Source organism: Sphaerodactylus townsendi, linkage group LG03 (genome assembly GCF_021028975.2).
Source record: "Sphaerodactylus townsendi isolate TG3544 linkage group LG03, MPM_Stown_v2.3, whole genome shotgun sequence".
NCBI lineage: Eukaryota > Metazoa > Chordata > Lepidosauria > Squamata > Sphaerodactylidae > Sphaerodactylus > Sphaerodactylus townsendi.
This window is the reverse complement of record NC_059427.1, coordinates 124,955,081-124,978,343: the sequence shown is the minus strand read 5'-3', so window position 1 is coordinate 124,978,343 and position 23,263 is coordinate 124,955,081. Positions and strand designations below refer to the sequence as shown.

The 23,263-nt window shown below is 66.7% G+C and overlaps 1 protein-coding gene across 1 annotated transcript; it reads left to right on the top strand.

Annotated features, from left to right (window-relative positions):
- Positions 1-12,973: 12,973 nt before the first annotated feature.
- Positions 12,974-14,458, top strand: LOC125429106 (glycine-rich cell wall structural protein-like; the record flags this gene model as incomplete). The annotated part of the gene is made up of 1 exon (XM_048489891.1): positions 12,974-14,458. A coding segment is annotated over one exon (1,485 nt), but the record flags the coding sequence as incomplete, so codon positions are not given.
- Between the last annotated feature and the right edge of the window lie 8,805 nt (positions 14,459-23,263).

Below are 23,263 nucleotides of genomic sequence, written 5' to 3'. Positions count from 1 at the left end.
TCTCTCAACTCCCCCCCCCACTCCAGAAGCAAAGCTCACCAAGCTTGATGCTATTACTCAAGGTCTCTTTGAGCCACCCTTTGAAAGTCTGGTGCCTCATTCAAAAAAAATGTGCAGCCAGCTATTAATAACTCAGAAATTCCCCAGAATTTGCCAGGCTCTTTCAGTTAGGTTCTGTGGTGGGAAAAAATTACTTTCCCCCACCATAGACTTCCAATGGGGCTATCTGTTGCCTCAGATGGCTCTTGCAGGAGGTTTCCAACAGGAGGCACTGTGGTAGGGATGTTGCCTGAGTGGGGGCATTTCCTGCAGGGCTGCTGGTGTGAGTCTCCTAAAAGGACCCAGCCAACTTTGCTAAAATGTGTGTGGAAGAGGAAATGCTGTGGACACCGAGTTGAAGGTGAACCTGATGCCCACAGCATTCGGCCGGCACAGGCAAACTTTAGCAAAGTTGGCTGGTTCCCAGGAGACTCACACCAGCAGCCCTACAGGAAATAAGTGCCCTCACCCAGAGAAAAAAAAACCACTACCACAGTGCCTCCTGTTGAAACCTCTACCACAGAGCCAGCTGGGCATAACAGAAAGCTCCCATTAGGTCTATGGTGGGAAAAAATAATTTTCCCACCACAGAACATGCACATCATGCAGGCTTGATGGCGGGCAGATTCTGGGGAATTTTGAGCGTGTAAGCAGACCACACATTTTGAAGACAAAGGCTTCAGATCTTCAAGGTGGCCCAAGAGTCTTGAGTAATAGCATCCAAGCTTGGTGAGCTTTGCTTTTGGGGTGGTGGGGCTGAGAAGTTCTGAGAGAACTCACCCAGCAGGCTTCATGTGCAGGAGCTGTCAAACAGCCTTTGGGGGGCCCATAAAATTGGACATTTAGCCAAAGGTCTCTAAGCCTGATGCAATTAGCAGGATTGCCTCCGGGAGCCACCTTGAAAGTCTGGTGCCTCTATCTTCAAAAAATGTGCAGCCTGCCCCAGAAATTCTCATTAGCTGCAGGAGCAGTCACTGCAAACAAAGAATCTTGGGCAAATTTTTTGGGGTGCCTGGAAGGATGTATTTACAGCTAGTGACACTGTACCCCCCCAGGGTATCATCTGTTATCCATTCTATGATGCCATCCAAGTTTGGTGAAGTTATGTTCGAGGACCAGTGTTATTGTCCTCAAATGGGTAGCCCCTATCTCAGGTTAGCTCCCCATTGAAAACAATGGGATGGGGGCACCCCTTTGGGGGTCCATAACTTTGCTTCCCTGAACCAAACATCACTCTCAAATTTGGGTGGTATCATCAGGACAGTCTCTGGATGGTAAATTCTGAAATCATGGTGCTAGCTTTAAATGCGCCCCTGCAGGCCTAAAAAACACAAAATAACCCCAAATGCCCAAATTGGTCATGGTGGGGAGGTGGCCTACACGCCAGGCCGGGGCCAAACTCAGGTTTTGTCCCCGGGCGCCAGTTTGCCTAGGTACGCCCCTGGGTCCCCGGCACTCCCCATGACAGGGGCGGCGACAGTGCAGCCGCCCCCACGCTGCCGCTATCGCGCCCCCTCAGTGCGTGGCATCCCTGGCGCTCTTGCAAAGGGCGCCTTTTGATGACCCCGCGCAGAGCGCAGGGTCGTGGGGATGCCGGAGCGCGCGGCATAGGGGGGATAGGGGAGAGTGGGGAAAGGCCCTGTGATACACCTCTGAAGATGCCAGCCACAGATGCAGGCAAAACGTTAGGAACAAGATCCACCAGACCACGGTCACACAGCCCGGAAAACCCACCAGAACCAGTTGAATCTGGCCATGAAAGCCTTCGACAATACACTGATCTTGAGAAGAGTTTGTGAGGAAAGACTGTAGATTGTCTGTAGGGAGACTTGACCATAAAACCTTCTTTCAGGAGGGTCTGCGAATGGGTCCCTTCTAGTCTCGCTTCTCCAACCCACAAAGAGCACTTTTGGGTCAAGCCAAGGGCCAGTCCAGTATCCTGCTTCCAACAATGGACTGCCAAACACCCCTGAGAATCTCTCAATCTGCTGCCCTGTTGTTTGTCCCAAGTATCTGTTATTCAATGGCCTTAAAACTGATCCTCTCAGAGGCTTCTGGACATGGAGTTTACCTGCCACTGACACCCAGCCAGATGCCAGTTTAATGGCTGATCCATTGGGACGGAAGATCTGATCCCAAGTTCTAGTCAAGTCTCACTTGGGGTTCTGTCCCAGGTGCTGGATTTGTTGGATGCCCAAAGTACTGAAAGTCAGACTTCGCCTTTCATCTGTCTGTGATCCAGAGGAGCTGCTCAGATGCTAGAGCCCTAAGAACAATACTTTGGGATAGGGTATGCTAACTGGTTCAGAAATTGTACTAAATTGCTTTGTAATAACTTTATTTTAAATTTAGAAAGGCTTCTATCAACTTGATACACTGTTATAAAGTGGGAGGACCTAGAGGTGGAGAATAGATTCTGTTCAGATTAAATTTGCTCTATTTGTTCTCATTCACTTCTTCTTAGAGAGTAATGGCTTTTTGCTTTTAACAAATTAATTTTCCATTTCTTACATTTATAATGTGGGTTCAAACATTACATTGGCTAGATTCTACATGTAATGTTTATTTGCTCATTAAAACATTTATATCGTGCCTTTCATCATGGTTCAGTGAGGTATATAATAGTTAAAACATTTTAGTTTAAAAGCAAACATAATGGAACAAATCCCAAATCGCTTCTCCCCTTAAAAGATGCCTGCCAGTTCATATTTGCTCAAACATTCTTTCAACAATGACTTTCTCCCACCTTCTCTGTGTTAACCACAGACACAGATAGTAGAGACAGGGTTAAAATGGACTAATATGAAATTGGTTAAAAGGGTATATGTGGGTTGTTGTTTTTGCTAGAATCATAAAGTTGGAAGAAAACCCAATCCTCTGCTCTGTGACAAGATACCCTGTATGATGAAAATCTATGATAAAACAAGATATCACTATTCCTATATTTTTGTCCATGTATTTAAACCTACCTCTAGAGATTGGTGGGGTATACTGGATTCTACTCAGAAAATAGTTTGGGAGAGATAGGGATTTTTAAAACTAGATTTTGCTGATGAATGCCAGTTCTGCCACCAAACTCTCCAGAATTTCCTGGATTTCAGCAGCTCCAGATGACCTCATAACTTGTCAGCACAGAAGGTCTCTATCTGCATAGCAGAGTTCACAACATTGATGGAGCCTATTCTAGACTTTTATGGTCCTTCAACAGGGTTCAGAGTAGTTCTATCATGGATAGAACTGCTAATCAGCTGCCAAATTCCAGCTGCCTCTGGTAGTATTCAGCAGCATCTCTAAACTAATGGTTACTTGTATATTATACAAACAGGGTGAATGTTCACTTTTTTCCCCTCGCGTTCACTCTATGGGTACTTTTGCACATGCAGAATAATGCACTTTCAATCCACGTACACAATTGTTTCCAAGTGGATTTTGCAGTTTCACACATAAAATCCAGCTGCAAAGTGCATTGAAATTGCATTGAAAGTGCATTATTCTTCATGTGTGGAAGGGGCCTATATGTTGTACTACATACACGCCCAACGCAGGACTCCAAATCAATCTTTTATCAAACCTTGCTTGAAAAAAGTGCTGTTAATTTTATTTTGCATATTACTGGTTGCTAGGGAAATTAATGAGCAGCATCTAAACAGATGTCCTCTTCTGGGACAGTTGCCTATGGAGAGTGGCCAAAGGAGGCTAGATGGATGGGGGGGGGAGGGAGATATTATTTTTGACATTTCTCAAGGGGTCAGTCAAAAAAATTATACAATATCTCACTGTATTTACCATCTCTGTCAGCCTGCAATGCATATAGCTGTCAAGATTCACAAACTATACGACCCGTTTTTCCATCCCAGCCTGTATGAAACATACCACACCATGTAACAGTCAATGTTGAATAGTGGATAGAATGTCAAACTAGGATTAGGGGCCCCCATGTTCATACTGACATGAAAAATAATTTTGGGACAGTCACTGTCTCTCAGCCTAATCTCAACAGGGTTGTTGCAAGAATAACAGGAAGAGTGATGCACTATGCACAGTGCATACTGACTTATCTGGTAAAACTTTATGATCCATGTTTTAACAAGTTAGGCTCCCTGGCAAATAATTCCCCTCCTCTCCCCAAGCCACAGTCCCAAACTGAATGGAGCCTCTGCAGACATTTATGATTGCATTCCCTGCAAGAAAGCAAAACCAAACTTAAACCTGACTCATTAAAACTCATGTACTAAATGATAATATATTGAAGTTTCGACAATAAATTGAAATTCAGATATATTACTTATAAGCTTATAATTTTTTTCTTCTCTTTTTCTCTTACTTTTCTTCTTTTATTTTTTTCCTCTCTCTCTTTTTAATGTATTTTCTCTGTTTATAAGATGTATATCCCTTTACCCTCCTTCCCGTTTGGAATTTTGTACTCTCTCTTTCCCATACCCCATCCATTACATAATTTTTTTTAATCAATAAAGCATTAAAAACATTTTTTAAAAATAATGAGTTTGGCCCTTATTGAAATCCTAAACAAGTCTACTCAGAATTCTGCTCAGAACTATTCAATGGCACTTACTCCCAGTAATCTGTTACTGGGATTGCATTGCAGTTTGGAGGAAAGGCACAGTAAATTGTTCAATGAATAGATTGAAAGTTTCCCTGGAACCACCACTTCTGAGCCAATGGAACTCAGAGCCCATTTTGATAAATAGTGCTAAATCTGCAATCCTGTGCATATTGAAGGAATATGTCTTATTGACTTAGTGGGACTTCAACATTCATAGGATTCTGGGCTGTTTCCCCATTACCATTACTTTTATGCTGGAAATCATTATTTTGCATTCTGGAGACTTCCAGAAGTCTATGCTTTGTGCCACTAATCCAATCTATGGGGCATTTCAGGATTCCATTGCCTTACAGCTCTTGTGTGCCACAACAACATGTGCCAACTACTGTTGTATCACCCCTTCCTAGTGTTCAGAAAGCATCTCCAGTCATCAACAGAGTAGCCACATGTTTCCATTCAAGCTTGAGCAAGATATTGATAGAGTCATCTCACATAGCTTGCTACAAATTATTTAATCAACAACAACCTGCAAGCCTTTAAATATATTATACCCCATAACCTCTAGGGAAAGCCCCCAAAGAGAGTACAACTTTGCCAAGAATTCTTTACGTTTGATTCAAATTGGTCATGTCTGGGAGACTGCATTTTACTGGGGAGGATATATGGAGAAGTATTGGGAGATTCATTTGTTCTTGGGCTGTTTGAGGGGGTTAGCACTGACATGTTCTTTGCCAAAAATTGAAGAAAGAGTGGCTGAGATTTACCTTGGCTGCTGTTGTTGCCCAGGGGTGGGGCAGGGAGAGGGGCAGGTTCAGCACCAGCATCCAGCCCAGCGTGGGGTTGGGCTGCCCAGCTGCTGGCCTGGCGCAAGCAAGTGATATGCCTGGAAGAGGCGTGGTATATATGGGCAGGTCGGGTCATCCTGCTCCTTTTCTCACCCAAGCGCCAATGGCTTCTCCCGCCTTCCCTCCCTTGTTGGTCTGAGTTTTTTGTTTTGGTATTCTGGTTATGGTGACTGTTGTTATTTGCATTTTATCTGTCACAGCCTGGTGGGTTGCACATGAGAACTGATCCGTTCAGGGGAGGAGGAGCCTGCATGCCTGTCCTCCCCATTTGGTGGGGGCCTCCATAAGAGGCCTGGGGGGTGGAGCAAGCCTGCGAACCACATGCCCAGGTGGCGGCTGCTGGTGGTTTGCGCCTCAGGCAGCAAGGGGAGTTCATCCAGATACCAGCACCCAGATGACTCCCACTATCTTGCTGCTCTGGGCATTGGTGTTTTCCCACATTCATCAGGCTGGGGGAAATTTATTATTGGGGGACGCCAGATCCATCCCCTGGGCTGCGCCTCTGCTTTCTTTTGCCAGGACACCAATCAAATGGCTGTGGCTAAATTTTACCCACTGGTTTTTCTGTGTCTCCTTCTGCGCCTTTGGACCACTTCCTTCCCTCCTCATGTGGCAAGCGCTTTTGAGGAACCAGTGGAAGAAATGTGAAATTGCAAAGGGTGTACTCACCTCTTCCTTAATGAATTCATCACTCTTTGTAGAACTGTAATGAGCTCCAGGTTGTATTCCCTTCCCCCTTCTATATGCCCTGATGCTTCTAATTTTATTCCAGGATTTCAAATCAGAAGTGGTGCTGGATATGAAACCTTTAACCTCTTTACAACCGTTCTGATTATGATATGTCTTTAGAAATTGGAGGCATCACTTAAATCCTGCAACGTGGGTAATTCAGCTTAAGTTACTTCAGAGAGTCCTATTCTTGCAGAAGTAATACTGTCCATAGAAGGATGTGCTACTTTCGGATGCATAATAGAAAACAGCTGTATGTTTCAGACAGAGAAAGGGGTCCATCCCAAATCTAAAATGGATGAGGAAACAAGCTCTTGGCTAGGCTGGCCTTTTAAAATAAGGAAGTAAGTCAACTTGTACTTGAGTTTCTGAAAGAACCAACTGATCCCCCCCCCCCTCCTTGTAATATGTAGTCATGTAGTAATGGTTTATTCCCCCTCCCCTTCCCTCGCATAACTACATAGGAACTCCTCTGCTACATCAGATCAGTGGTCCATCCAGTCCAGCATCCCATTTCACACAATGTTTATCAGTTGCCGCAGATGCTCAATAGGGCATTTCCTAGATGCTATCTCCCAGCCATGGGCCCAAGATACTTAATAATCAGTATTATCTATATCGGGGTGGGGTGCTTAAAGAGCTTGGCAATTTTCTGTGAAGCTGTCTTATAGTAAGTCAGCATTAGTCTATCAAACTCAGCATGGACTGTTCTGACTGGTAGTGGCTCTCCAGTGTCTCAGAGTGAAATTTTCCACATCACTTACTATTGGTTCCTCTGAACTGCAAATGCTGGGATTGAACCTGGGAAATTCTGTCACAGCAGGTGCTCTCCCACAGAGATGGCTCCACCCTAGTTGGATGAACTATCCTTCCTGCATCTGTCTAATCTGAACTGGCAGAACATTCCACAATTTAATTACTCGGTGAATGAAGAACTATTTCTTTGTGTCCATCCTTAATCTATTGTCCATAAACATAACTGAATAATCCATAGTTTTAGTATTATGGAAGAATTTCTCTCTATTTGCCTTCCCCACCCTATGCATACTGTTATAAATCTCTCTCGTGTCCTCCCTTAGTTGTCTTGGTTGCCTCTGTGGCTATTTTCCCCACACCTGCTTTCTTTAGCAGATTTGAGAAAGCATGAAAGGGAAAATGTGGGTTTCTGAACCACCTCTCCCACACCCAGCACCATATCTGGCATTATTCCTCCTTCACCTGGGATTTAAAAAATATCCACAGTAATCTATCAATAAAGAAAAAGAGCAAAAGACCCTCTGGTGGTGTGAAGAAAATGAGTGGGGAGGGGGGAAAGTACAAAGTACATATCCATGTAGAAGCAGAATTGCCACTGTAAACGTCAATCATGTTTGCATGTGGAGCACTCCATAGGACACCCATTAGAAAAATCTCTTTCACCAAACAATCATCCTAAATCACTTTTCTAAACAGTTCTGTTTTACAAGGCCTCTGAAATGACAAAAGTTATATAGATATTCTAACTTGTTCCATATCTCTATTCCTTAACACAGGATCAGCCACAGAAAAGTCCACAAACTACAGCAACAGAATAATCAGATGGCTTTGAGTGAAGCTGCCTCATGGGCTCATACCAAGAGACCTGGTCCTTCAGGTAAGTGGTTTCCAGCCATAAAGGGCTTTAAAGGTAAGAACCAGCACCATAACTTGACATTGGAAACCAACAGGTAACCATGCAAGGAGGACAAAATGTATTTAATGCAACCCATCCCTGATAACAGATGGGCTATTGTATTTTGCATCAACTTCAGTTTCAGGACCATTTTTAAGAGCATCCCCAGTTATGTAATACTTATCTTCACAACAGTTAGGATTAGTATCAACATGGCAAATTCTTCTCAGCATCTTTCAGCACTGAACTTGGGGGAACTAGCAGAACCTCATGTACCCCTGTCCATGAAGCTGTCCTGTATTGCAGGCAGACAAATGCGTCAACTGCCCAGGAGCCCTTTAGCAGAGCTTGCTCTCCAGGGCTCAAGGCAAGCTGGTGGGGAATCCTGGAAGATTTAGGAGCGGAGCTTGGGGAAGAGCAAAGTTTGGGAGGGAAGGGACCTCAACAGGGTGGAGTGCTGGAGGCCTAGAGCCTACCTTCTAAAGCAGCAGTTTTCACAAGGGGGCTGATCTCTATAGTCTAAACTGGCTGTAATAAGCTGGCTGCACCAGTTGTCAGAATAGAAGCCTAGCAACAGCTGGAAGTATCAAGTTGGCTGGCTGGAAAGATGGGTGTGGGGCTTGTGCCCAAAGACTCAGGAGTATGGCAGCTGGGGGGGGGGGCATTTTGGATGATCACATGCCAAATAATAGGGTTCCCAACACTGCCTCAGCAAATGCAGTTGGGGGCAATTTAGGGAGGCAGTGATGTCACTTGAGGATGGGGCCGGTTTAAGGAGGCAGTTTTTGGATGGCAGTTTAGGGAGGAGGTGATGTCACTTGAGGTGATGTCACTTGAGGATGACGCTCTAGACTGCCTTCTCTAGTCTGTACAGGCATGAAATTTCTAGAGCATCCTTATGCAGAAGCCATTTTTATTTATTTATTTATTTTTATCTATGTATTGTTTGGATTTGTAGACCGCCCCATCCCCGAAGGGCTCTGGGCGGTTCACAACATCCACATGTGTACAATATATCATAATCAGTGCATTTGCTAAAACCAATAAAAATCTATTAAAAGCAGCGGTCAGTACAAAAATATCAGGCGTCCTAAAACCCAATTTATTTAGAGGCCTCTCTAAAAAGAGGGAACAGCCGGACTCCCCTCTAAGAGGGTAACATAAGATGGTAAAATAAATAAAGGCATAAAGGGGGGTGCACATTTCAGCGACTGGACACTCCAAAGGCCCGGAGGCACAACTCAGTCTTACAGGCCCTGCAGAACTCACCAAGGTCCCGCAGGGCCCGGACAGCTGGAGGAAGAGTGTTCCACCAGGCTGGGGCCAGGGCCGTAAAGGTCCTGGCCCGGGTGGAGGCCAGTCGCATCATTGAGGGGCCAGGAAGCACCAGCAAATTGGCCTCTGCTAAATGCAGAGGCCGAGTAGGGGCATATGGGGTAATGCGGTCTCTAAGGTACGAGGGTCCCAGGCCGCGTAAGGCCTTAAAGGTCAGAACCCACACCTTGAAGATGATTCGGAATTCTACTGGGAGCCAATGCAGCTGGCGCAACACAGGCTGGATGTGTTCACGAAAGGCGCCCCCTGTGAGCAGACGTGCCACTGCATTTTGGACCAGTTTCAGTTTCCGAATCAAACGCAAGGGATGGCCCACGTAGAGCGAGTTACAATAGTCTAACCTGGAGATGACCTGTTGCATGGATCACAGTGGGGAGGTCCGCCTGAGAGAGAAAGGGGGCCAACCACTGGGCCTGACGGAGATGGAAAAACGCAGTCCGGGTTATATGGGCCACCTGGGTCTCCATTGAAAGAGACGAATCCAGGTGGACCCCCAGCCTGAGAACGGAAGGGACCGGTGCCAGAGTGGTCCCTTCCCACTCTGGCGGCTGGAAATCCCCCATCTCCCTCCTGTGGCCAAGCCAAAGGATCTCCGTCTTCGATGGATTCAGTTTCAACCTGCTCTGTTGCAACCAACCAGCAACCGCCTCCAACAATGCTGTAGAGCTGCAGGGGCCGTGACAGCTCCCCTCTCCATCAACAGAATGAGCTGAGTGTCATCAGCGTACTGGTGACAGATCAGCCCAAAGCTGCGTACCAGCTGAGCAAGTGGTCGCATATAGTTGTTAAATAATAGCGGGGATAGTAGCGCTCCCTGAGGTACACCACAGTAAAGCGGGCACCTCTGGGAGGCTTGATCCCCGCACCACACTTGCTGGCGTCAGTCCCGGAGAAACAAGACAATCCACTGAAGGACAGTGCCCCGCACTCCGGAAACGGCCAGGCAGTGGGTCAAAAGGTTGTGATAGACCACATCAAACGCTGCAGTAAGGTCTAACAAAACCAGCAGCGCCGATCCGCCTTGGTCAAGCTGCATACGGAGTGTGTCTGTGACGGCGACAAGGACCGTCTCTGTCCCATGCCCAGCACGGAAGCCGGACTGGAAGGGATCAAAAGCCGATGTGTCATCCAGGAAACCCTGAAGCTGCTCCAACACCACTCTCTCAATTACCTTCCCCTTTTCCCTCCCTCTCCTTGATTTATCTGGGATAGGAAACTGGGGCTGTAGGCTAGTAATTCCTATTCCTGGATGGGTAACGGGAGGCATAGAGATTACAAAACTTTTATTGTATTGGCACCAGAATTAGGATGTATGAATTTGAACTATAGTTGTCCATCAGCATGAATAATGAGTAATCTGCATTAGTACCTGAATCTTATGAAGAAAAATTAGTACTAAAAAGGAAAGGTTAATAGAACCAGATAATCCCTTTGAGTGCTATAATTCATTCTCCCTTCCCACCCTTGATCTGAGTTCACTCTCACTGAAAATTTGATATGGGAATTCACATCAATTTTAGCTCAAGGTGTTTTAACACAGAAGGGTTTATATCACACTAATAATTAATATAATCAAAATAATACTAAAGGTGAGGTATCTGTGAAGATCTGCAGTGTATCAGGAAAATCCAGGATCAAATTTTTATGGAAACATTTCCACAGTACTTCTGTCTTCGAGAAAATTAAAGAGATTGCACCAGGTACATCAGCCCTTAGTCACACCAGTCCAACTACATCTTGTGCCTTTATAAGAATGGTGTGTTGTATGTTATGACTACTTGGTAAAATGCTGGATTAAAATCCAAATAGAATTTAATGAAGATGCATCTATGTTCAATTTTTTCAAAAGGAGCTGCTGGCAATTGTTATATAGCACTATTTTGAAAGTTTGAGGGTATCATCCATATTGCTAGGCCAGCACACTCCATACCAGTGATCCTTGGAACAGGGATCGCCCTGAAGGGGATGGAATCCCAGATGAACAACGCCACACCGCCCCCCTCCCCCGGCCCTGGGTTTGAGATTGGTGGATACACCCGAAACCTGGGGGCGAGACCTCAGCCAAAGCCACTGTCTCGCCATCACACACCCAGGTCTTGGTGATGCAAGCCAGGTCCACCTGCTCAGCCCCGAGAAAATCCCAGAGCTAAGAACCTTTGAAGTTACAGATGTTGGGAAATAAGACGGATGGAGAATGCTAGTTACATCTTCAACCCCACGTCCAGCCTAGGTGCTCCCACTCACTATATACTTACATGTTGCTGAAATAGCAGTCCCCCTGGTCTCCATTCTTTCTCATGACTCCCTCTGGTAAGGACATTCAGTCTCCTCCCCCATAAAGTGATGCTCCATAGCAGAAGTTAGAACAATAGCAAACCAATTAGAACAAAAGTCCAGTGGCCCTTTTAAGACTTGCTGTCAAATTTCTTCTGACCCATGGCAACCTTAGGAATCCAAAGAGTCCTATTGTTAAAAGCCTTGCTCAGGTCTTGCAAACCGAGGCTTCCTTTATAGAGTCAAACCATATACTGGATTTTCTTCTTTTCCTGCTTCCTTCAAGTTTTGTAGCCTCAAAGTCTTTTCCAATGACCATTGTCTTATAAATAAATTTAGTCATTTCAGCTTCTAGGGACATTTCAGGCTTGATTTGATCTAGAAACTTACCTTAGTTCCTTTTCTTTTTCTAGAACTTTTTCAGGCTGAAAAAAGCGGCCTGTTCACAGTTCAGGCTGAAAAATGGCCTGATGGGAACTAAACTTCCCAGGAGACCTTGGGGCTCACAAGGTCTTGGGGCTCACAAGGAGCTCACAAGGAATTAAGGTAAGTGTGGGAATGAGGAAGGCCCCCCCCCGGGGGGGGGGCAGAAAACACAGAGTGTGCACCAGGTGCAGTTTGGCCCAGCTACACCTCTGATGTTGATACAGCCAGGATGAATCATATTATATAAAATCATCCTTGATTCAATTGAACCTTTCATCAAATGGCCTCTAACACTTCTAATGCATTTCACAGCCACTTGGCATTAAGTGGTACTCCATTTGTAGCATAGTTAAAGGTAAAGATAGTTCCCTGTGCAAGCACTTGGCCATTAATGACCCACTGGGTGATGTCACATCACATTTACTGGGCAGACTATGTTTATGGGGTGGTTTGCCATCGCCTTCCCCAGTTATCTACACTTTATCCCAGCAAGCTGAGTACTAATTTTATCAACCCTGGAAGGATGGAAGGCTGATTACCTGAAACGGACTTCCATCAGGATCAAACTTAGACCATGAGCAGAGCTTTGACTGCAACATTACAGCCTACTATTTTGCGTCATGGGCCTTGTAACATAGTTACGCTGCTTTAAAAATTAAAATATGTACATCTTGCTTTTCTCTCCCAAATATATGTTTTTACAATATATAATATAGAAGCTAAGTCCAGCAGTGTCACATGTGAGTTGTAGGTAGCTCTCTTCAATTCTGATATGCACAGTGATCAATTAGAATCAGGATTGTGGGGCTTGTGGAGAAGGGGCTTCTGCCTTCCCCCTCCCCTGGCCAATACCATTTTCCTGGGTTGAAACAGACTCAGGGAGGCACTTTTGGGCCTGCTTGAGAAATCTATCTGTATTCTGGAGTAGGCATGGATTTCATCAAATGGTAGCATCCTGGGACTATATAAACTACTTACTGTCTTTTAGACCCATTCAGCTGCTTAAAGTGAATTTTATGTTACATTTTATCAGTTTACAAAGGCCGTTTCCGCACGGGCATTTAATGGCGGCCTGGAGACGGCAAAAACGCCGTCTCCGGGGGGGTGGGGGGGGGGGGGGGTGGGGGGGGGGGGGGGTGGGGGGGGGGGGGGGTGGGGGGGGGGGGGGGTGGGGGGGGGGGGGGGTGGGGGGGGGGGGGGGTGGGGGGGGGGGGGGGTGGGGGGGGGGGGGGGTGGGGGGGGGGGGGGGTGGGGGGGGGGGGGGGTGGGGGGGGGGGGGGGTGGGGGGGGGGGGGGGTGGGGGGGGGGGGGGGTGGGGGGGGGGGGGGGTGGGGGGGGGGGGGGGTGGGGGGGGGGGGGGGTGGGGGGGGGGGGGGGTGGGGGGGGGGGGGGGTGGGGGGGGGGGGGGGTGGGGGGGGGGGGGGGTGGGGGGGGGGGGGGGTGGGGGGGGGGGGGGGTGGGGGGGGGGGGGGGTGGGGGGGGGGGGGGGTGGGGGGGGGGGGGGGTGGGGGGGGGGGGGGGTGGGGGGGGGGGGGGGTGGGGGGGGGGGGGGGTGGGGGGGGGGGGGGGTGGGGGGGGGGGGGGGTGGGGGGGGGGGGGGGTGGGGGGGGGGGGGGGTGGGGGGGGGGGGGGGTGGGGGGGGGGGGGGGTGGGGGGGGGGGGGGGTGGGGGGGGGGGGGGGTGGGGGGGGGGGGGGGTGGGGGGGGGGGGGGGTGGGGGGGGGGGGGGGTGGGGGGGGGGGGGGGTGGGGGGGGGGGGGGGTGGGGGGGGGGGGGGGTGGGGGGGGGGGGGGGTGGGGGGGGGGGGGGGTGGGGGGGGGGGGGGGTGGGGGGGGGGGGGGGTGGGGGGGGGGGGGGGTGGGGGGGGGGGGGGGTGGGGGGGGGGGGGGGTGGGGGGGGGGGGGGGTGGGGGGGGGGGGGGGTGGGGGGGGGGGGGGGTGGGGGGGGGGGGGGGTGGGGGGGGGGGGGGGTGGGGGGGGGGGGGGGTGGGGGGGGGGGGGGGTGGGGGGGGGGGGGGGTGGGGGGGGGGGGGGGTGGGGGGGGGGGGGGGTGGGGGGGGGGGGGGGTGGGGGGGGGGGGGGGTGGGGGGGGGGGGGGGTGGGGGGGGGGGGGGGTGGGGGGGGGGGGGGGTGGGGGGGGGGGGGGGTGGGGGGGGGGGGGGGTGGGGGGGGGGGGGGGTGGGGGGGGGGGGGGGTGGGGGGGGGGGGGGGTGGGGGGGGGGGGGGGTGGGGGGGGGGGGGGGTGGGGGGGGGGGGGGGTGGGGGGGGGGGGGGGTGGGGGGGGGGGGGGGTGGGGGGGGGGGGGGGTGGGGGGGGGGGGGGGTGGGGGGGGGGGGGGGTGGGGGGGGGGGGGGGTGGGGGGGGGGGGGGGTGGGGGGGGGGGGGGGTGGGGGGGGGGGGGGGTGGGGGGGGGGGGGGGTGGGGGGGGGGGGGGGTGGGGGGGGGGGGGGGTGGGGGGGGGGGGGGGTGGGGGGGGGGGGGGGTGGGGGGGGGGGGGGGTGGGGGGGGGGGGGGGTGGGGGGGGGGGGGGGTGGGGGGGGGGGGGGGTGGGGGGGGGGGGGGGTGGGGGGGGGGGGGGGTGGGGGGGGGGGGGGGTGGGGGGGGGGGGGGGTGGGGGGGGGGGGGGGTGGGGGGGGGGGGGGGTGGGGGGGGGGGGGGGTGGGGGGGGGGGGGGGTGGGGGGGGGGGGGGGTGGGGGGGGGGGGGGGTGGGGGGGGGGGGGGGTGGGGGGGGGGGGGGGTGGGGGGGGGGGGGGGTGGGGGGGGGGGGGGGTGGGGGGGGGGGGGGGTGGGGGGGGGGGGGGGTGGGGGGGGGGGGGGGTGGGGGGGGGGGGGGGTGGGGGGGGGGGGGGGTGGGGGGGGGGGGGGGTGGGGGGGGGGGGGGGTGGGGGGGGGGGGGGGTGGGGGGGGGGGGGGGTGGGGGGGGGGGGGGGTGGGGGGGGGGGGGGGTGGGGGGGGGGGGGGGTGGGGGGGGGGGGGGGTGGGGGGGGGGGGGGGTGGGGGGGGGGGGGGGTGGGGGGGGGGGGGGGTGGGGGGGGGGGGGGGTGGGGGGGGGGGGGGGTGGGGGGGGGGGGGGGTGGGGGGGGGGGGGGGTGGGGGGGGGGGGGGGTGGGGGGGGGGGGGGGTGGGGGGGGGGGGGGGTGGGGGGGGGGGGGGGTGGGGGGGGGGGGGGGTGGGGGGGGGGGGGGGTGGGGGGGGGGGGGGGTGGGGGGGGGGGGGGGTGGGGGGGGGGGGGGGTGGGGGGGGGGGGGGGTGGGGGGGGGGGGGGGTGGGGGGGGGGGGGGGTGGGGGGGGGGGGGGGTGGGGGGGGGGGGGGGTGGGGGGGGGGGGGGGTGGGGGGGGGGGGGGGTGGGGGGGGGGGGGGGTGGGGGGGGGGGGGGGTGGGGGGGGGGGGGGGTGGGGGGGGGGGGGGGTGGGGGGGGGGGGGGGTGGGGGGGGGGGGGGGTGGGGGGGGGGGGGGGTGGGGGGGGGGGGGGGTGGGGGGGGGGGGGGGTGGGGGGGGGGGGGGGTGGGGGGGGGGGGGGGTGGGGGGGGGGGGGGGTGGGGGGGGGGGGGGGTGGGGGGGGGGGGGGGTGGGGGGGGGGGGGGGTGGGGGGGGGGGGGGGTGGGGGGGGGGGGGGGTGGGGGGGGGGGGGGGTGGGGGGGGGGGGGGGTGGGGGGGGGGGGGGGTGGGGGGGGGGGGGGGTGGGGGGGGGGGGGGGTGGGGGGGGGGGGGGGTGGGGGGGGGGGGGGGTGGGGGGGGGGGGGGGTGGGGGGGGGGGGGGGTGGGGGGGGGGGGGGGTGGGGGGGGGGGGGGGTGGGGGGGGGGGGGGGTGGGGGGGGGGGGGGGTGGGGGGGGGGGGGGGTGGGGGGGGGGGGGGGTGGGGGGGGGGGGGGGTGGGGGGGGGGGGGGGTGGGGGGGGGGGGGGGTGGGGGGGGGGGGGGGTGGGGGGGGGGGGGGGTGGGGGGGGGGGGGGGTGGGGGGGGGGGGGGGTGGGGGGGGGGGGGGGTGGGGGGGGGGGGGGGTGGGGGGGGGGGGGGGTGGGGGGGGGGGGGGGTGGGGGGGGGGGGGGGTGGGGGGGGGGGGGGGTGGGGGGGGGGGGGGGTGGGGGGGGGGGGGGGTGGGGGGGGGGGGGGGTGGGGGGGGGGGGGGGTGGGGGGGGGGGGGGGTGGGGGGGGGGGGGGGTGGGGGGGGGGGGGGGTGGGGGGGGGGGGGGGTGGGGGGGGGGGGGGGTGGGGGGGGGGGGGGGTGGGGGGGGGGGGGGGTGGGGGGGGGGGGGGGTGGGGGGGGGGGGGGGTGGGGGGGGGGGGGGGTGGGGGGGGGGGGGGGTGGGGGGGGGGGGGGGTGGGGGGGGGGGGGGGTGGGGGGGGGGGGGGGTGGGGGGGGGGGGGGGTGGGGGGGGGGGGGGGTGGGGGGGGGGGGGGGTGGGGGGGGGGGGGGGTGGGGGGGGGGGGGGGTGGGGGGGGGGGGGGGTGGGGGGGGGGGGGGGTGGGGGGGGGGGGGGGTGGGGGGGGGGGGGGGTGGGGGGGGGGGGGGGTGGGGGGGGGGGGGGGTGGGGGGGGGGGGGGGTGGGGGGGGGGGGGGGTGGGGGGGGGGGGGGGTGGGGGGGGGGGGGGGTGGGGGGGGGGGGGGGTGGGGGGGGGGGGGGGTGGGGGGGGGGGGGGGTGGGGGGGGGGGGGGGTGGGGGGGGGGGGGGGTGGGGGGGGGGGGGGGTGGGGGGGGGGGGGGGTGGGGGGGGGGGGGGGTGGGGGGGGGGGGGGGTGGGGGGGGGGGGGGGTGGGGGGGGGGGGGGGTGGGGGGGGGGGGGGGTGGGGGGGGGGGGGGGTGGGGGGGGGGGGGGGTGGGGGGGGGGGGGGGTGGGGGGGGGGGGGGGTGGGGGGGGGGGGGGGTGGGGGGGGGGGGGGGTGGGGGGGGGGGGGGGTGGGGGGGGGGGGGGGTGGGGGGGGGGGGGGGTGGGGGGGGGGGGGGGTGGGGGGGGGGGGGGGTGGGGGGGGGGGGGGGTGGGGGGGGGGGGGGGTGGGGGGGGGGGGGGGTGGGGGGGGGGGGGGGTGGGGGGGGGGGGGGGTGGGGGGGGGGGGGGGTGGGGGGGGGGGGGGGTGGGGGGGGGGGGGGGTGGGGGGGGGGGGGGGTGGGGGGGGGGGGGGGTGGGGGGGGGGGGGGGTGGGGGGGGGGGGGGGTGGGGGGGGGGGGGGGTGGGGGGGGGGGGGGGTGGGGGGGGGGGGGGGTGGGGGGGGGGGGGGGTGGGGGGGGGGGGGGGTGGGGGGGGGGGGGGGTGGGGGGGGGGGGGGGTGGGGGGGGGGGGGGGTGGGGGGGGGGGGGGGTGGGGGGGGGGGGGGGTGGGGGGGGGGGGGGGTGGGGGGGGGGGGGGGTGGGGGGGGGGGGGGGTGGGGGGGGGGGGGGGTGGGGGGGGGGGGGGGTGGGGGGGGGGGGGGGTGGGGGGGGGGGGGGGTGGGGGGGGGGGGGGGTGGGGGGGGGGGGGGGTGGGGGGGGGGGGGGGTGGGGGGGGGGGGGGGTGGGGGGGGGGGGGGGTGGGGGGGGGGGGGGGTGGGGGGGGGGGGGGGTGGGGGGGGGGGGGGGTGGGGGGGGGGGGGGGTGGGGGGGGGGGGGGGTGGGGGGGGGGGGGGGTGGGGGGGGGGGGGGGTGGGGGGGGGGGGGGGTGGGGGGGGGGGGGGGTGGGGGGGGGGGGGGGTGGGGGGGGGGGGGGGTGGGGGGGGGGGGGGGTGGGGGGGGGGGGGGGTGGGGGGGGGGGGGGGTGGGGGGGGGGGGGGGTGGGGGGGGGGGGGGGTGGGGGGGGGGGGGGGTGGGGGGGGGGGGGGGTGGGGGGGGGGGGGGGTGGGGGGGGGGGGGGGTGGGGGGGGGGGGGGGTGGGGGGGGGGGGGGGTGGGGGGGGGGGGGGGTGGGGGGGGGGGGGGGTGGGGGGGGGGGGGGGTGGGGGGGGGGGGGGGTGGGGGGGGGGGGGGGTGGGGGGGGGGGGGGGTGGGGGGGGGGGGGGGTGGGGGGGGGGGGGGGTGGGGGGGGGGGGGGGTGGGGGGGGGGGGGGGTGGGGGGGGGGGGGGGTGGGGGGGGGGGGGGGTGGGGGGGGGGGGGGGTGGGGGGGGGGGGGGGTGGGGGGGGGGGGGGGTGGGGGGGGGGGGGGGTGGGGGGGGGGGGGGGTGGGGGGGGGGGGGGGTGGGGGGGGGGGGGGGTGGGGGGGGGGGGGGGTGGGGGGGGGGGGGGGTGGGGGGGGGGGGGGGTGGGGGGGGGGGGGGGTGGGGGGGGGGGGGGGTGGGGGGGGGGGGGGGTGGGGGGGGGGGGGGGTGGGGGGGGGGGGGGGTGGGGGGGGGGGGGGGTGGGGGGGGGGGGGGGTGGGGGGGGGGGGGGGTGGGGGGGGGGGGGGGTGGGGGGGGGGGGGGGTGGGGGGGGGGGGGGGTGGGGGGGGGGGGGGGTGGGGGGGGGGGGGGGTGGGGGGGGGGGGGGGTGGGGGGGGGGGGGGGTGGGGGGGGGGGGGGGTGGGGGGGGGGGGGGGTGGGGGGGGGGGGGGGTGGGGGGGGGGGGGGGTGGGGGGGGGGGGGGGTGGGGGGGGGGGGGGGTGGGGGGGGGGGGGGGTGGGGGGGGGGGGGGGTGGGGGGGGGGGGGGGTGGGGGGGGGGGGGGGTGGGGGGGGGGGGGGGTGGGGGGGGGGGGGGGTGGGGGGGGGGGGGGGTGGGGGGGGGGGGGGGTGGGGGGGGGGGGGGGTGGGGGGGGGGGGGGGTGGGGGGGGGGGGGGGTGGGGGGGGGGGGGGGTGGGGGGGGGGGGGGGTGGGGGGGGGGGGGGGTGGGGGGGGGGGGGGGTGGGGGGGGGGGGGGGTGGGGGGGGGGGGGGGTGGGGGGGGGGGGGGGTGGGGGGGGGGGGGGGTGGGGGGGGGGGGGGGTGGGGGGGGGGGGGGGTGGGGGGGGGGGGGGGTGGGGGGGGGGGGGGGTGGGGGGGGGGGGGGGTGGGGGGGGGGGGGGGTGGGGGGGGGGGGGGGTGGGGGGGGGGGGGGGTGGGGGGGGGGGGGGGTGGGGGGGGGGGGGGGTGGGGGGGGGGGGGGGTGGGGGGGGGGGGGGGTGGGGGGGGGGGGGGGTGGGGGGGGGGGGGGGTGGGGGGGGGGGGGGGTGGGGGGGGGGGGGGGTGGGGGGGGGGGGGGGTGGGGGGGGGGGGGGGTGGGGGGGGGGGGGGGTGGGGGGGGGGGGGGGTGGGGGGGGGGGGGGGTGGGGGGGGGGGGGGGTGGGGGGGGGGGGGGGTGGGGGGGGGGGGGGGTGGGGGGGGGGGGGGGTGGGGGGGGGGGGGGGTGGGGGGGGGGGGGGGTGGGGGGGGGGGGGGGTGGGGGGGGGGGGGGGTGGGGGGGGGGGGGGGTGGGGGGGGGGGGGGGTGGGGGGGGGGGGGGGTGGGGGGGGGGGGGGGTGGGGGGGGGGGGGGGTGGGGGGGGGGGGGGGTGGGGGGGGGGGGGGGTGGGGGGGGGGGGGGGTGGGGGGGGGGGGGGGTGGGGGGGGGGGGGGGTGGGGGGGGGGGGGGGTGGGGGGGGGGGGGGGTGGGGGGGGGGGGGGGTGGGGGGGGGGGGGGGTGGGGGGGGGGGGGGGTGGGGGGGGGGGGGGGTGGGGGGGGGGGGGGGTGGGGGGGGGGGGGGGTGGGGGGGGGGGGGGGTGGGGGGGGGGGGGGGTGGGGGGGGGGGGGGGTGGGGGGGGGGGGGGGTGGGGGGGGGGGGGGGTGGGGGGGGGGGGGGGTGGGGGGGGGGGGGGGTGGGGGGGGGGGGGGGTGGGGGGGGGGGGGGGTGGGGGGGGGGGGGGGTGGGGGGGGGGGGGGGTGGGGGGGGGGGGGGGTGGGGGGGGGGGGGGGTGGGGGGGGGGGGGGGTGGGGGGGGGGGGGGGTGGGGGGGGGGGGGGGTGGGGGGGGGGGGGGGTGGGGGGGGGGGGGGGTGGGGGGGGGGGGGGGTGGGGGGGGGGGGGGGTGGGGGGGGGGGGGGGTGGGGGGGGGGGGGGGTGGGGGGGGGGGGGGGTGGGGGGGGGGGGGGGTGGGGGGGGGGGGGGGTGGGGGGGGGGGGGGGTGGGGGGGGGGGGGGGTGGGGGGGGGGGGGGGTGGGGGGGGGGGGGGGTGGGGGGGGGGGGGGGTGGGGGGGGGGGGGGGTGGGGGGGGGGGGGGGTGGGGGGGGGGGGGGGTGGGGGGGGGGGGGGGTGGGGGGGGGGGGGGGTGGGGGGGGGGGGGGGTGGGGGGGGGGGGGGGTGGGGGGGGGGGGGGGTGGGGGGGGGGGGGGGTGGGGGGGGGGGGGGGTGGGGGGGGGGGGGGGTGGGGGGGGGGGGGGGTGGGGGGGGGGGGGGGTGGGGGGGGGGGGGGGTGGGGGGGGGGGGGGGTGGGGGGGGGGGGGGGTGGGGGGGGGGGGGGGTGGGGGGGGGGGGGGGTGGGGGGGGGGGGGGGTGGGGGGGGGGGGGGGTGGGGGGGGGGGGGGGTGGGGGGGGGGGGGGGTGGGGGGGGGGGGGGGTGGGGGGGGGGGGGGGTGGGGGGGGGGGGGGGTGGGGGGGGGGGGGGGTGGGGGGGGGGGGGGGTGGGGGGGGGGGGGGGTGGGGGGGGGGGGGGGTGGGGGGGGGGGGGGGTGGGGGGGGGGGGGGGTGGGGGGGGGGGGGGGTGGGGGGGGGGGGGGGTGGGGGGGGGGGGGGGTGGGGGGGGGGGGGGGTGGGGGGGGGGGGGGGTGGGGGGGGGGGGGGGTGGGGGGGGGGGGGGGTGGGGGGGGGGGGGGGTGGGGGGGGGGGGGGGTGGGGGGGGGGGGGGGTGGGGGGGGGGGGGGGTGGGGGGGGGGGGGGGTGGGGGGGGGGGGGGGTGGGGGGGGGGGGGGGTGGGGGGGGGGGGGGGTGGGGGGGGGGGGGGGTGGGGGGGGGGGGGGGTGGGGGGGGGGGGGGGTGGGGGGGGGGGGGGGTGGGGGGGGGGGGGGGTGGGGGGGGGGGGGGGTGGGGGGGGGGGGGGGTGGGGGGGGGGGGGGGTGGGGGGGGGGGGGGGTGGGGGGGGGGGGGGGTGGGGGGGGGGGGGGGTGGGGGGGGGGGGGGGTGGGGGGGGGGGGGGGTGGGGGGGGGGGGGGGTGGGGGGGGGGGGGGGTGGGGGGGGGGGGGGGTGGGGGGGGGGGGGGGTGGGGGGGGGGGGGGGTGGGGGGGGGGGGGGGTGGGGGGGGGGGGGGGTGGGGGGGGGGGGGGGTGGGGGGGGGGGGGGGTGGGGGGGGGGGGGGGTGGGGGGGGGGGGGGGTGGGGGGGGGGGGGGGTGGGGGGGGGGGGGGGTGGGGGGGGGGGGGGGTGGGGGGGGGGGGGGGTGGGGGGGGGGGGGGGTGGGGGGGGGGGGGGGTGGGGGGGGGGGGGGGTGGGGGGGGGGGGGGGTGGGGGGGGGGGGGGGTGGGGGGGGGGGGGGGTGGGGGGGGGGGGGGGTGGGGGGGGGGGGGGGTGGGGGGGGGGGGGGGTGGGGGGGGGGGGGGGTGGGGGGGGGGGGGGGTGGGGGGGGGGGGGGGTGGGGGGGGGGGGGGGTGGGGGGGGGGGGGGGTGGGGGGGGGGGGGGGTGGGGGGGGGGGGGGGTGGGGGGGGGGGGGGGTGGGGGGGGGGGGGGGTGGGGGGGGGGGGGGGTGGGGGGGGGGGGGGGTGGGGGGGGGGGGGGGTGGGGGGGGGGGGGGGTGGGGGGGGGGGGGGGTGGGGGGGGGGGGGGGTGGGGGGGGGGGGGGGTGGGGGGGGGGGGGGGTGGGGGGGGGGGGGGGTGGGGGGGGGGGGGGGTGGGGGGGGGGGGGGGTGGGGGGGGGGGGGGGTGGGGGGGGGGGGGGGTGGGGGGGGGGGGGGGTGGGGGGGGGGGGGGGTGGGGGGGGGGGGGGGTGGGGGGGGGGGGGGGTGGGGGGGGGGGGGGGTGGGGGGGGGGGGGGGTGGGGGGGGGGGGGGGTGGGGGGGGGGGGGGGTGGGGGGGGGGGGGGGTGGGGGGGGGGGGGGGTGGGGGGGGGGGGGGGTGGGGGGGGGGGGGGGTGGGGGGGGGGGGGGGTGGGGGGGGGGGGGGGTGGGGGGGGGGGGGGGTGGGGGGGGGGGGGGGTGGGGGGGGGGGGGGGTGGGGGGGGGGGGGGGTGGGGGGGGGGGGGGGTGGGGGGGGGGGGGGGTGGGGGGGGGGGGGGGTGGGGGGGGGGGGGGGTGGGGGGGGGGGGGGGTGGGGGGGGGGGGGGGTGGGGGGGGGGGGGGGTGGGGGGGGGGGGGGGTGGGGGGGGGGGGGGGTGGGGGGGGGGGGGGGTGGGGGGGGGGGGGGGTGGGGGGGGGGGGGGGTGGGGGGGGGGGGGGGTGGGGGGGGGGGGGGGTGGGGGGGGGGGGGGGTGGGGGGGGGGGGGGGTGGGGGGGGGGGGGGGTGGGGGGGGGGGGGGGTGGGGGGGGGGGGGGGTGGGGGGGGGGGGGGGTGGGGGGGGGGGGGGGTGGGGGGGGGGGGGGGTGGGGGGGGGGGGGGGTGGGGGGGGGGGGGGGTGGGGGGGGGGGGGGGTGGGGGGGGGGGGGGGTGGGGGGGGGGGGGGGTGGGGGGGGGGGGGGGTGGGGGGGGGGGGGGGTGGGGGGGGGGGGGGGTGGGGGGGGGGGGGGGTGGGGGGGGGGGGGGGTGGGGGGGGGGGGGGGTGGGGGGGGGGGGGGGTGGGGGGGGGGGGGGGTGGGGGGGGGGGGGGGTGGGGGGGGGGGGGGGTGGGGGGGGGGGGGGGTGGGGGGGGGGGGGGGTGGGGGGGGGGGGGGGTGGGGGGGGGGGGGGGTGGGGGGGGGGGGGGGTGGGGGGGGGGGGGGGTGGGGGGGGGGGGGGGTGGGGGGGGGGGGGGGTGGGGGGGGGGGGGGGTGGGGGGGGGGGGGGGTGGGGGGGGGGGGGGGTGGGGGGGGGGGGGGGTGGGGGGGGGGGGGGGTGGGGGGGGGGGGGGGTGGGGGGGGGGGGGGGTGGGGGGGGGGGGGGGTGGGGGGGGGGGGGGGTGGGGGGGGGGGGGGGTGGGGGGGGGGGGGGGTGGGGGGGGGGGGGGGTGGGGGGGGGGGGGGGTGGGGGGGGGGGGGGGTGGGGGGGGGGGGGGGTGGGGGGGGGGGGGGGTGGGGGGGGGGGGGGGTGGGGGGGGGGGGGGGTGGGGGGGGGGGGGGGTGGGGGGGGGGGGGGGTGGGGGGGGGGGGGGGTGGGGGGGGGGGGGGGTGGGGGGGGGGGGGGGTGGGGGGGGGGGGGGGTGGGGGGGGGGGGGGGTGGGGGGGGGGGGGGGTGGGGGGGGGGGGGGGTGGGGGGGGGGGGGGGTGGGGGGGGGGGGGGGTGGGGGGGGGGGGGGGTGGGGGGGGGGGGGGGTGGGGGGGGGGGGGGGTGGGGGGGGGGGGGGGTGGGGGGGGGGGGGGGTGGGGGGGGGGGGGGGTGGGGGGGGGGGGGGGTGGGGGGGGGGGGGGGTGGGGGGGGGGGGGGGTGGGGGGGGGGGGGGGTGGGGGG